This window comes from Triticum urartu, chromosome 3A (assembly GCF_056163025.1).
Source record: "Triticum urartu cultivar PI428250 chromosome 3A, HENAU_Tu73, whole genome shotgun sequence".
Lineage (NCBI taxonomy): Eukaryota > Viridiplantae > Streptophyta > Magnoliopsida > Poales > Poaceae > Triticum > Triticum urartu.
The window spans coordinates 114,638,175-114,651,905 of NC_141875.1; the positions used below are offsets into that span (position 1 = coordinate 114,638,175).

A 13,731-nucleotide genomic window follows, 5' to 3' on the forward strand; every position below is an offset into this window, starting at 1 on the left:
GTCTTTTGTGTAGGATTTTCTTTTATCAGAAAAAAAAAAGAGCTTGCCTATCCAATTTCTATTACCAGAAACTACCAGGTCTTCTTACAAAGAGTCCAAACTAAAAGAAATAAAAGGCCGAGTGTTCATATACATGCGCATATACTCATCTCTATACCGAAAAAGGCTTTCGCCCTGTTTTATATATAAAGCAAAAATCAACACCATCCGAAACAAACGTACATCCACACCACACACACCCAAGGCGGGATACAAAAGCGCTGAGCACAGCAACACCACCGCTAGCACACTACCACGAAGAGATGAAGCCGCATACAGCGAACCGTGGACTCCAAGGCGGTGCCTTTAGGAAGGATACGACATCGGAGCGCTGCCACCGCCCGATCCAAGAATCAGAGTTTCCCCCGGAGCCGCACGACGGGCGGTGAGAGCCACGGCAAAGCCTTCAAGAAGGGAACAAGCTTCGCCGTCGCCGGTCCGTCCGAGATAGAGCAGGTTTTCACCCTGGCCAACACTCACCGCCACTGAACGCTACACCACGGCAACCATGCCGCCCACACGGCCATGGTCATCGGGCAGCGCCAAGACACGGGCTCTACCCAAGAGTACTGTGCACCGCCACCAGGGCCGCCGTCCTGGCATCCAAGACCTTGACACCACCACATCCGAGACCCGCCGCTACCCCAACCAAAGGGACGAGCAGAAAAGGAGCCGCCTTTGCACCCCTGGCCCACCCCAGCGTCGAGACGCAATAGGTCAGCCAGCACTGGCATCCATCAACCCATCCTGCAGCCCGGAGCGCGAGACGAGATTGGCCCTGCAGCACCGTGGGGCGGGGACGAAGACAATCCTATTGCACCGTGCACGAGACGAGCTTGGTCCTGCGGCACTGTGCGCGAGACGAGCTCGATCCTGTTGCACCGGGCGCGAGACGAGCGATGTACAACAGCTAGGAAAGGGCCAACCCTTCGAAGGGAGTAGCGACCGAGCGCCGAGGTGATGGAGTGAAGGCCGAAACGATCCGATCGCAGACAAGCCGCCGCCGCAAGCAGATCCGCCAAGCAACCATGAAGCCGCCACGACACCGGGAGTCCACCACCGCCGGACCTCCACATGTCGCCGCCCACGGCCGGAGCAACTGCCACGCCCAGCCGCTACCCTACCCGCGTCGCCCAGCGAGCTCATAGCGCCGGAGCCGCCGGGCACGCACCACCGCCGCCATGCGCCGCCGGCCGACCCCCACCACCAGATCTGGCTGGATCAGCAGGGGGCCGACCGCGCGCCACCTCCCGAGACGGGAGTGCCGCAGCCGCCCCGCCACGCACGAGCCCCAAGGCGCCGGCGCACCGCCACCAGTCGGTCGCCCCGCGAGTCCGCCGCCGAGCCGCTGAACCCCGCAAAGTCCAGCGTCGCAGCTCGAGGAGACCGCCCCGCGCCGGTGTCCCACGAGCAGGGGGAGAAGGGCCCCCCGCCGCCGCCGCGCCCCCCTCCCCCCGGCTTTTCCTGACGGAGCTCGCCGGCGACGGCGGGGGAGAGGGGAGGAAGGAGGGTTCAAGGCTGTAGAAGGAAAGGGTCCCATCGGCGCGCGCGGGCGTGCCGCGGGGGTGTGGGGGGAGGAAAGGGGGGAGCAGGGCAAGCCTGGAGGCGCTCGCCCGGCGGCGGAAGCAGGCGAGGAGGCCGGCGGCGGCGCGGGGGATGGCGCTCCTCCCACTGAATGTGCATCACCGGAAATGCTGATATAAATCCAGAAATAAATGCGAGCATCAAGACTTGAACCATGGTGGGCTGAAGATACCACAATCCTTTTAACGATCCAACCACAAATTGATTCGCGTGTGCTTGCCAATATGTGTGCTAGTTGACGCGGTTCTATGACTCTTTGTTTCACAAAGCCTCCACAGTCTTCAAGAAATTATGAAGTGCCACTAGTACAAGAAAGCCTATTAACAACGTTTGGAAAATAGTGCTAGGGGCGAGTCTTCAGCAAACTATGATTCCGTCAAAGATGGGCAAGCTAAGGGCTACATCTGGTAGTTTCTTAGTTTCTTTAAAGGCAAGCTCTTCAGCAAACTATGCTTCTATCTAGGGTCCAGATATATTAGAAATAGAAATCTGGATTGCCAATCACCTAGTTTATAGGAATGTTATGTGGAGTAATAAATATGAAACAAATGGAAGGACAATTGTCAACTCCTCAATTTTCTTGGTTTGCTTCAAAGTCAGACGAAAGGAAAAAATCAGGGAGGGTAAGCCCCGCTCCATTAGTAATTCCATCAATAACACCCATATATAAAACCCTGTTAGTTTAATTATCAAAAAGGCTTTCGCCCCATTTTATATATAAAGCAAAGATCAACCACGGCCCAAGTACAAACGCATCCCACGACAACACACGCACCCATCCAAGATGAGATACATAGGCGCTGAGCACAGCAACATCACCCTTAACACTACAAGAGCAATCGGGGACCTCCACCGTGAACACGCCATCGCGAAGAGATGAAGCCGCATATGACGAACCGTGAGCTCCAAGGCGGTACCTCCAAGAAGGTTACAACACCAACGCGCCGCCACCGCCCGACCCGGGGGTCAGAGTTTCCCCTGGAGCGACACGATGACCGATGAGAGCCGCGACGACGCCTTCAAGAAGGTAACGCGCTACGCCGCCGCCGGTCCGTTCGAAGACAGAACAGGTTTTCACCCCAGCAACCACTCACCGCCACCGAACGCCACACCCCTGCCACCATGCTGCCCACACGGCCATGGTCACCGGGCAGCACCAAGCCACGGGCTCTGCCCATGAGCACCGCGCTATCACCACCAGGGCAGCCGTCCCGGCATCCAAGACCTTGACACCACCTCACCCGAGACCCGTCGCTACCCCAACCAAAGAGACAAGTGGAAAGGCCGCTCCTTTCACACTCCTGGGTGCCCCCCCCCACCCCCCGCACCGAGACCCAAAAGGGCCGGACAAATTGGCCTCCATCGACCCGTCCTGCTGCATCGGGTGCAAGACAAGCTCGGTCCAAACGCCGGGCGCGAGATGACCTTGATCCTGCTGTCGGGCGCGAGACGAGCTCGGTCCTACTGCTGGGCGCAAGACGAGCAATGGACTGCAGCTGGGAGCGGTCCAGCCCAACGACAAGGGTAGAGCCCGGACGACGAGGGGAGGAAACGAAGGTCCGATACAGGCCGCTCACTGACGGCCGACGCCGGAGGAGACCAACCGCCGCCGTGAAATGATCCAGACCACCACCATGAGCTACCACCACGCCGTGACAGCCCACATCCACGTCGAGACCCCAAGGAGCAGCCCCGAGCCACCTTGTAGCAGCTGCGACACGCTAGGCCGGGAAGGGGGCTGAGAAGTGGCGGTGCTAGGGTTGGCTCCCTGAGTCGCCGGCGGGAGCGACTTAGGAGCGACCTTTTTGTCACTGGTTTCTTTTCTCGATGCTTCTCCGGCCTTGGATTCTTTTACCCTCTCGCACCGAGGGTAAAGACTAAAGACCCTAGTATAGATAATATCTTTACAACCACGATTATTTGACCAACTATATATTATTTTGGCTTGATCAAAAAGAATTAATATGGACTTGAGGTAATGTTGAGTTGATGAAAAGAGAACGAAGTTCAGTACTTCTCATGATTTGAATTTCGAAACTGCTCCACACACGACAGTGTATGGACGATAAGTGCACGACCAGAGGATCCAGTGGCCACTGCTCAGCTGTGCTCAAGATTCGTCGGCTCGATTTAATCGCCGTGCATGAGTCGTCCAAACATTGTCGTCCCCGTAGCATTGCTCTTTGAATTTCATTCCGTAGACGATTTGTTTCTCCTGACATATTTTAGCTTTGTAACTGTAGTGGGCTTTGGTGCTTTGAATTTTAATCTCTGTTGGCAGCAGATCACATATTATGGAAAGGCCAGGCAACTGAAGAATTGATTAGGGGTTATTCTATTTGTCCACTTGTTCTCGGACACTTGGTATTTTTTCTTTGCCGGATCAACTGCAACCTATTAGTGTTTAGCCTTAGGGAGTTGTTGAAGTGTGCCTCGTGTATACCAAGAAATTATATGAAAAAAGGGGATGTTGCATTACCACTTACGAGTGAAAACTAACCTCGGAAAAACAAATTGCACCTACTATAACCAGGTTGCAAATGCAAAATGTAGGTAATACAATCTACCAGTACCAGAAATCATTTAAATTCAGACGAATACAGAAAATATCAGATTGCATGCTGTTGGATAACACAAGCCATGGATACAGGTTCAGCTGAGAAAATAACTACTAAGCAAGCACAGAAAGCACAAAAAGTATGGCAACTATTCTTACAGGATAGTGAATCTAGTTTTACAGAAAGAAAATTGTAAGCAATTTTCAAAAGGCTCCTACTTCTGAAGGCTAAACAGCATTTCACAAAGTCTATCATCATGCTCCTTTGTTCTGAGACCCTGCAGCATTTCCGCTCCTACTTCCGAAGGATAAACAGGAGTACACAGGCATAGAATCGCCATGTGTGCTATCGCTTGGCACCAGTATATGCTTCGCGCCGGGAGTGAGCTTCACCGGTCCTGATCTCTTCTGCACACTGCGACAACTAGAAGAAGCATTGGAATTGTCAGGAACAGCTCTCCTCATTCGGTTCTCTGTATTTCTGGACAGAAGGGCTGCATCTCCTGTGCTGTTGGAAACTTCTTGAATTACCTGGCCTGGATGGCTGAGTGTATAACTCACAGAGTTAAGAGGGCAAACCGACGACCTTGCTGAATGCACAACATGTTGACGAGGTAAATCGGCATGGAACACTGAAGGTGGTGTCCTTTGCTGTCCGGTTATAGGCAAAAATGGTGCTGCAGGTGGTTCATCCCCAGCGAAAGGATCAGAGAAATAACGCCAAGGACGCGGTGTATTCTGATGGAATGCTGCACTGCTATGATTCGGAAGAGGTGGACACCCCAATAGAAAAGTCTGATTGGTCCGTGAGTTTGAAAAACCACCATACCTGCTTTCATATGGCAATCGATCTCCAGAAAATATATTAGCTGCAGGAAACGGGTGACTGAAATCATGTGGAGTCCTGTACCCAAAATGTGCGTGACTTGTGCTTGCATGATATGTTGAAGCTTGAGTTGTTCTGGTAGAATTTACCGCAACATTGGGGAAACTTTGAGCTTGTAAAGAGAAAAAAGGCTGTCCTTGTGGCAATAATACATTTGCCTTAAGATAGTCATTGGTGGAAGTTCCTGTATGTTTCTGTGCAGTTTCAGCAAACGATTCACCTCTGGTCGTGCAAACTGTAAGATCTTTACCCATCAAACGAACTGTCTGTCCCGTAGAAGGACTACACTCGTGCCCCACGTTCAACTCAGAACGAGAATATAACTCCGTGCTGTGAGACACATTACATTCACGAGAAAGCTGGGAGCCAACATTATTCAGATTTCTGGAGAACCAAGTCTTGTGCTGCGTAAATGAATCCTGAAATGTCTGGTCTGGCAATGCACAAGGATATGTACTCATAGTCATGGTATCATTTACTGAAACATTACTGCAACCCCAACGAGTCTCAGCGAGTTCTCTTAAGCTCAGTGGAGAACCAACAGCATCTATGTCGGAAACATTGATTGCCTCACCATTCAAAAATGTGCCTGCCCATCTTGAACTCTTTATTTTTTCAAAGTCAGAAGCAGGTGGTTGGCTTTCCAGTCCCTGTGAGCCAAAAGATAAATTCATCAAGTTTTCTCCACCAGCGAGCAATTCAGCATCAGAACTTAAAGTTTCATCATGTCTATGCTCAAGATTGGGCACCTCTAAATTTGAATCGTAGGTGCAGCCTAAATCAGTACATTCTGGTGGTGTCATATTCAGATCAATGAATGGAGCAGACATCTCTCTGTTACTAGGCTCAGCAGAGTACTTGTTATCGCAATGCTTATTTGCTTCTTTAGTCTTAGCGAAGGCTTTGTTGGGCATGTCAGAACTACTAGTTTCTGCAGTTACACATTTGTCTCCTTCAATGGACGTGGATGATGTTGACGAAGAGAATGACGATGAAGCCATAGCATCCGAGAACAGCTTGCAGAGACTTTGTTGTTTGGGTAGCTCACAACTCTGCGTCTTACTGCCAATTACACCATCTGCTTCTGAGAATTTGACACGCTTCACTGATTTGCAGCATAGTTCTATTACTTCATGGCCTTTTGAATTGACATGTTTCTCATTGGCCATTTTCACAGATGTGTGCTCTGTGTACTTCAGAATGCCTTGCCTAGGGAGAGATTTTCCCAGATCTCTTGGTTTTCCCACTTTACCAGCTTTGCTATTGTCAATGCACTTCTTTGTGTCAGCCTTCTTCTTTGCATTATTGATCTTCGCCTTCTTCCTACTCCCAGATATATTCTCTCTCTCTTTCCTGCAACGTTGTGAAGCCTCAGGTTTCTGCGATGGGCAAGCATCCAGTCCATCAGGTAAATTTGGATTTTCATGTGCTTCCTACACAATTGAGCAGCATTATTTCAAACCATAAGATACATATAACTGTGAGTGGACCCAGAGATGTCAGACTACAGGTTGGGTCATGTAAAAGTAACAAACAGGTGAAGTGAAACATAAAACTTTTGGTAGAATAATCCAGTATCACACGCAATTATTTACAGCCATGGTCGCTATGCAGCTAACGCCACATTACAATGTAAAAACACATTTGACCCTTAGAAAATATGTACATAGATGATAGACATTTATGTCAAAGTATACTTGTAAAAAATAAAACAAAAACAATATTTGGATCGGGGTAGGGTTGAAAACACGTCGAACGCCAACTAACTGTTGGTCATAGCACATTCATATCCATGATATTATAAGTTGAGTACATTACATATATTCTCCTACCCAAAGTCATATCTGGATGCCATGTTGATTCATCTATACTTTAGTATGAATGGGATGGATAAATATAATTCATTTACACACCAGCCTCTTAAATTTTAGTATGAATTCATATAATGGAGAAAATTCAAATACAAACACAATAGTCAATAAATTGCTAGTCAATATGAAAAGCATAAAAAGAACTTATTCTCAACCAGTCAAATAACAAATAATTCAGACATGCATATCCATTTCTAGAAAAAGGTTTGGAAAATCAGTGGTTACTGTCAGTTTTATAGTTCTGCACCATCAATTCATCTATACCGTTCCAGCTTCCCCATCTCTCAATAATATCTTCTATTTAGATAAGCATTTGTAATACATGTTCCAAAGTACAAACATCATGTATGAGCGAGAAACGAGAGAAGAAAAGCAAGCCATCAAAAGCCATTTCTAGCAAAAGAAATGAAATGGATAGGGTGATTTTCTTTGTAGTGATTAGGATAGTCAAAACATGGACTTATTGAGTACCCAGACAACCAACCATGGGGAATACCTCCAGAACCGATATATTCCCCAGCTATCATGGCGTGCAAGCCTAAACACCATCACCCTCTCCCTTGTACCAGCCACGACGATCCCCTCCGTAACCTAGGCTGTGACAACTTGGTATCAGACTTACCGACCCTCAGCCAATCCCCACCACCATCCCCCATGGCCAACGAGATCAACAAGCTTCTGGGTGAGAAGCTATCCACGCACCAGAAAGAACTTCTGGATGGGCACGCCTTCAGGAAATTTGAAGACATAGAAGCAATCAGGGAGCAAGCAGCAGCCAATCGCCTGGCCATTAGCAGGGTGGCTCCACCAAGGGCCAGTACAGAACAGATGGACAACACAAAGGATATTGCACATTTCGATGTGCCCTAGACAGACCCAAAAGCGGCCCTAGACAGACCGAAAGGTGCAGATACAATTAATGTCGGTAATCAAACCATGTCAATCTAACAGCCTAGATTGCTCCAATGCATGGTGAGCGCTCAACATGTTTAGTGTGCCATTAATATTATGCCAAATATCAACATCTATTAATTAACGTGTAACTAATATCCTTCCTAATATCAACATGCAATTAATTTCCTCCCTAATATCAACGCGCATTACACGTACGCATTTACTAGTTAGGGATCAAAGAAATAAACAGAGAAAAGAGGGAGCTTTACCTCTAGAACCGATCTATCCCCAGCCATCATGGCGCCCAAGCCTAAACCACCGCCTCGCCCTCCTACCATCCACAACTATCCCCTCGCTTTAGCCCTCCAACCACTTTACATCTATCCCCTCCGTAACCGGCAGTATATGCATGCCCAATTTCAATCAACATAGTGTTCAAAAGGTGTAAAACTAGCTTCTAAGCAATCCTTTATTCTAATTTCAATATATATTTATTTTTATAAATACATGTGCAAGGAAGAATTTATATACCAAAAGGAACAAAAATATATACACAAATAACATAATGGCATGACTAGCTTGTTGGTTTCCATAATAAATACCCATTCAAAGAAATTTTTGATCTAGGTTATAAGGGAAACCAGATCGAAAACCATAACAACCAGAGTGGCGATATATCTTGCAAAAGCAAGCATGCAAAAAAACAAGTACATGGTATCGACACGATGCGAATAACAATCTCCAAAGCTAGAGAGTTTAGTGATGCAGCCCAAGTTATCTCAAAACCATAATAGAGGTGGAGAGGACCAGACTCCAAAAGACACCACGAGAGCTTCAAAACAGTCAATGCCAAAACCACCAGCAAGGATCACTAGTAGTCATCATTAAGGAGATGTGCCATTCCAAACCACGCATCCTCACACACCAGAGGGTGGTCATTTCGTAATGCCGATTGAAGGAGATGGGAGAGACTCTGACTTGTTGAACATGTATGAAGGACACACAGAATCTCCACCAAAAGAGTGGTCATTGCCCAAGGGAGTGGGGAGAACAAAGAAATGACATGATCTTGAAGAGTATCACTGATGTAGTTCTCTCCATAGGGAAGGGTGGTCTTTGCCCCATGCTGAGTGTAAGCACTGCATAACAAAGAAAATAGAACAAGGGCACCAAATGGTGGCAAGAGATGAAGAAAAAGAGCAAGCTTACAAGGATGGCTATGTGTGAATGAGTTCACTGAAATGGGCCACCGAGTGAAGCATGGATGGCGGGACTACATGACCGACACGAGGGGTATCACTTGGCAGCATTGCAATGCTATTAGGCGTCACGGCCGAACCCCTCAACAGGACCGCCACCAAGGACGGAAGAATCCGAACCCCTCAATAGGACCGCCACCAAGGACGCAAGGATCTACATGAAAGCTGACGATAAGATTCCATCCTGACACCCCTAGGAAGGTGTAATGACGCCCACGGGCGCCATCATCAACGAGCTTTCACTCAGAACCCAGGAGAATGAAGGTTTGCTACAGCGACGACTACGGGAAGTAAACGACACCCGCAAACGTCACCGCCACCGGAGCCGCCCAGAGCCAGCTCGAGCTTACACCCCAGAAAAAAACCCACATCCTCCAAATCCTCATGCATCCCGAATCAAAGACGAGCATGCTCGCCAGTAGCCAGGTGCGGCCAGGCCAAGCAGGGCGATGCTGGCAGGTTGAGTGAGGTGGAGGGGTGGTTGGTGGAGTGAAACTTGTGGATCTGGGGTGTCCGGCCCACCCTTGGCAGAGCAGGGCTATGGAGGCATGGGTGCGCAAGTAGGCGGGCAAGTTCAATATCGACACACCCGACGACTCTACCATCATGGAGGGGATTGGAGGTAGTGGTTCCCAAGAATGATGGGGTGGTCGAGGCTAGAGGAAGCTAGCAGATGACACAACCCGATGGGGTGGGGGTTGGTGAACGCATCCATCAATCCTAGATCCAACAAGCACCGAGTGTGACATCATAGTAGGAGTTCCTCGTGGTGGTCGATGCGGAAGCGGAGGGGCGGGCAGGATGAGGTGTCAGGCAACTAGAAGAGGAAAAGCACGAGGTGCAGCCATAACCAGCGGGGCACATCACGTGGTGGCGTGTGCAAGTGTTAAAATACGTTGGCTAGCGCATCAGTTCAATATGGTATCAAAGCCACAAGGTCTCGGGATCAAATAATGGCCAACGCACTATCTAATATAAAAATAGTTAGGATCTAATCTCGATCCCACGACTAAGGTCTTCCTGTACGTCCACAGCCTAGACGTGAGGGGGGGTGTTAAAATACGTTGGCTAGTCCATTCCATCAGTTCAGACTTTTGAGAAACTTGGCTAGTGCATCACTTCAATAGCAAGCACTAGAGGTTGACATCAAGGTTGAAATCCAAGCTGAAGTAAGCTCGAGGGAGGGGTGCACACGAGTGTAGGCGAGGGTTAGCGTGCGCTGCCACTGCGGGCCCGATGGACGGAGAGCATGTCGAGCGCATGCAGGAAGCGGCAGCCCGCCGACAGACCATTGAGCCGTCAATTTGGATCAGAAGGAGATGAGAGATGCGGTGGTTTCCTGCCACACCATGGCCAACGTCCAACACCACGACGCGGGCGAGGGAGCATGCTACCGTAGCCGGTCGCGGCGGATCTGAGCAACACCACACTGCATCACCACCTAGACCATAGAGCAGTTTACTGTGCCCAAGAACCACTCTATGCCGCAATCATGGTCCCCGCCACCACCGTTGACTAGCAGGGCTTCACGATGCGGCGGCTTGTGTCCGCCTGAGTTTCTCGCACGGGAGCGATGTGGGGGCTCACCATCCTCAGTAATAAATATTTTTGCAGAACATAAACAAGAACTATTAATTGAAGAAAAGGTAATGTGTATTTTATAACCAAGCTGCTTGTAAAAGAATGTAATTTAGTAAATCTAAAGATCAAATTCGCAATTTGATCCTTGGAGATCCGAATAAGATGAATTATAAAATCTTAAAGGGTGCAAAACATGATGAGCCTTCTATGCATGCACGGTGGTCCAAACAATATTATGGTGATTAGCTCTATATTAAATGTTAATTCATTATACCAGATAGAAATCTTCAAACATATATATCAGATGTGGAGAAATAAGGTTTATATTCCAACACACTTCAAACTTAGGGTGGGTTTAATTGCCCCATCGTGCCTCAGCCACACGCCTATGGTGACTTCGTAAATCTCAAGATGATATGCCGGCTCAGTCTCTCGGAGGTGCTCATAGGGGTAGGGTGTGCGTGTGTGCGTTCATAGCGGTGAGTGTATGCGCGTGTATATGAGCGCTTGTGTCTGTACTGATGCTTAAAAAAAAACTTCTATCCCATTAATCTGGTCAACCAGATAACTATTGGAAAACTCCATAAGAGAGTACAAACAGCAGACCATGCATCATGTCAAACATATGGTGACAGGTTGACTGCGACGTACTGGAAACTACCACCATCTACTGAACACGATTCCTATGCATGCTCAAAGGTGTACCGAAACATTCCCACGCCACCTATCAGGCGCATAAATAGATTCACATATTATAGATTTGGTTTTTAAGAAAAAAATAAATGCTAATGAACGTATAAGGTATGGAATAATGAAGTTTCCTATCCAAGAGAAGAATGCAAAAGATATCGGTCTGGTAAGTGCTTTCTCCACGTCCGTTTCCTATGATAAAGTCTAGTGTATGGGTCCACACGGCTGAAATGTGCAGGAGGTACACCAAGTACGCATGCAGCTCACAACCCACCGTGCATGGTGTGAGAAAAAGGAAACACGATGACGATGTACCATGTACTATGAGATGTGGTACAAATGCTGCAGTACTTGCTAGCCTGTCTCGTGTACAGCCACTACTGGCTTAGCTGGCCATCATAATCTGTTTTTGGTCTTAACTAAGTGTATGAGCAGCGGCAGGTATACATTTCACCAATTAAGCATGAAATAACAATATTTACATATACAAAACAGTAAATAGGTACTAGCAAATGAATTGATGCAACAGAATAGAACACAAAAATCGTTGTAACTTTAGCACTTAGCCAGAAAATCATCGTTCACCTGCCAGCAATTATTAGTACCCACACAACCTCTTAGACGAACTAGTTAGGCCTGGTTCAGATTAGTAGCTGGGTTCGGCACAGTGAATCCTTTACATAAAATATCCTGCGAAGCGACGGGACTGCCCCTATGTAAAGGTACAACTAATTGCTCCCCGCAAATAGCAACGAAATTATCTTCATAAAGTCAACTAAATCTAATAATATCCTCCGATTCCTCATCTCATGGACACGCAAAGCATTTACCCATCCCAAGGAGATCAAAAGTAAAATGATACCAGGGTAAAAAAGCATAGGAACAATAGTAGATGATAAGATTGCATTGACAGACAGGCAGTGTTGGGTTTGGGCTGGGCTGGGCTGGATCACGTACCTTTGTGGCCGCGAAATTCCCCTCCGGATCTCGCCCTCCGCTGCTCTCCGGCGCGGCAGCCGCTGCCGTCTCCTCCTGTTCCTCCTGCAGTCTCCTCTTCTGCTTCTTCTGCTCCTTGGCCCGCCTCACGATCGCGCACAGCGCCTCGTCGCCGTCCACCTCCGTTTGCTCGTTGCATCCGCTATCACCGGCGGGGGCGGAGGGAATGTCCAAGGGAGGCGCCGCGGCGAAGAGGTCAGAAATGGACCTCTTCTTCGGCGGCTTCGACTTCCCTGGCGACCTCCTCGGGGACGCCGCCGGCGCAGCAGCAGCCACGGCGGAGGCCAGCTCGTCCGCCCACCACCGGAACCGCGGCGCCTTAATAGGTGGGAGATGTTCGATGCCCAAGGGACGCCGACCCTCCGCCGCCGCCTCGCCCCTCATGCTCGCCGCGTACCCCCTTCGTACAAATCGCAAACGGAGATCAGAAAAAAAAAAACGCACAGACGACCGCCATAAAAGCCGACGAGACGAGGCTGCGCAGACCAACCTGATGGAGAACGCGGCGGCGGCCATGGATGCGACGTCTCCGCGCCCCCTCGGCGCAAATCTACCCGCGACTTCTCAAGTTTTGGGGGAGACGAGGAGAAGTAGACTGGAAGGAAGGAAGGAGAGGAAAGCGGCGGGCGTTGGAAAGGGAGGTCGTCGATATCTAAAAGACGCAGCAATTACGATACGGAGTTAATACTTCGAGGCGAGGTTTTGATAGCATCGAGGCGAATAATTTACACTTTCCCGCTCTCCCCACCTTTATTTTTGGTACCTCATTAACTATTCGATATATAGTTATTTAATGCCTTGCCTGGCACCGGTGTCGTGCGCGAGAGGCCCACGTCCCATTTACTACTGCGGACGGCGACAGGTGATGGACAGCGACTAAATTGTTTTCCCCTTTAATTCCTGTGGCGGGTGACGTGGCACCATCGTTCGCCGGACCGCATCATGTGATAGCGAGCGAGTAGGTGCAATTTGTTGGGCGCACAATGCTCCGCTTACAATACTCGCAACTGCTGGGATCATGTACATTTTTTGTTTTATTTCAAATACAATATTTGCAAATGCTAGTTATCATGACTTTATAACGCATGAGTATTCTTTTGCAAAAGGAAAAGCATCTCATGACCTTCTTTCTAGTTGTAAAAACAATCAACATGTGTAAAAAGATGTTCTCCGGTGCGGCGGCATTGTCCACACACATGGCATTGCACGAGTCTATGGTTTGACATTTGGCGCTCACGTCATTCTAGTTTTCCAAGCAAAAACGTGTGATTTATGACCTTTTTCCTGAAAAAAATAGAGCAATGTGAGATTTGTTTCTCTACAGAAGTTATATTTACATCTCCCCGCTAAAAAAGTGTATAGCACATAAAATTT

At 48.6% G+C, this 13,731-nt stretch overlaps 1 protein-coding gene and 1 pseudogene across 4 annotated transcripts; both read right to left on the bottom strand.

The window, feature by feature from the left end:
• Positions 1 to 776: 776 nt before the first annotated feature.
• On the bottom strand, positions 777 to 2,490 carry LOC147978837 (uncharacterized; annotated as a pseudogene).
• Positions 2,491 to 4,211: 1,721 nt separating this feature from the next.
• LOC125545087 (uncharacterized) lies at positions 4,212 to 13,029 on the bottom strand. Of its 4 annotated transcripts, none has more exons than XM_048708948.2 (4): positions 12,848 to 13,028; positions 12,319 to 12,757; positions 5,816 to 6,499; positions 4,212 to 5,716 (listed from the first exon to the last, which is right to left on the bottom strand). In XM_048708948.2, exons 1-4 carry the CDS (start codon positions 12,871 to 12,873, stop codon positions 4,436 to 4,438), a joined length of 2,430 nt encoding a protein of 809 aa, XP_048564905.2. In that variant the 5' UTR covers positions 12,874 to 13,028; the 3' UTR covers positions 4,212 to 4,435. The 4 variants fall into 4 exon arrangements, with proteins under 4 accessions (XP_048564905.2, XP_048564907.2, XP_048564904.2 ...); XM_048708950.2 differs by having other exon boundaries at positions 4,212 to 4,604; positions 4,712 to 6,499; XM_048708947.2 differs by having other exon boundaries at positions 4,212 to 6,445; positions 12,848 to 13,029.
• Positions 13,030 to 13,731: the final 702 nt, after the last annotated feature.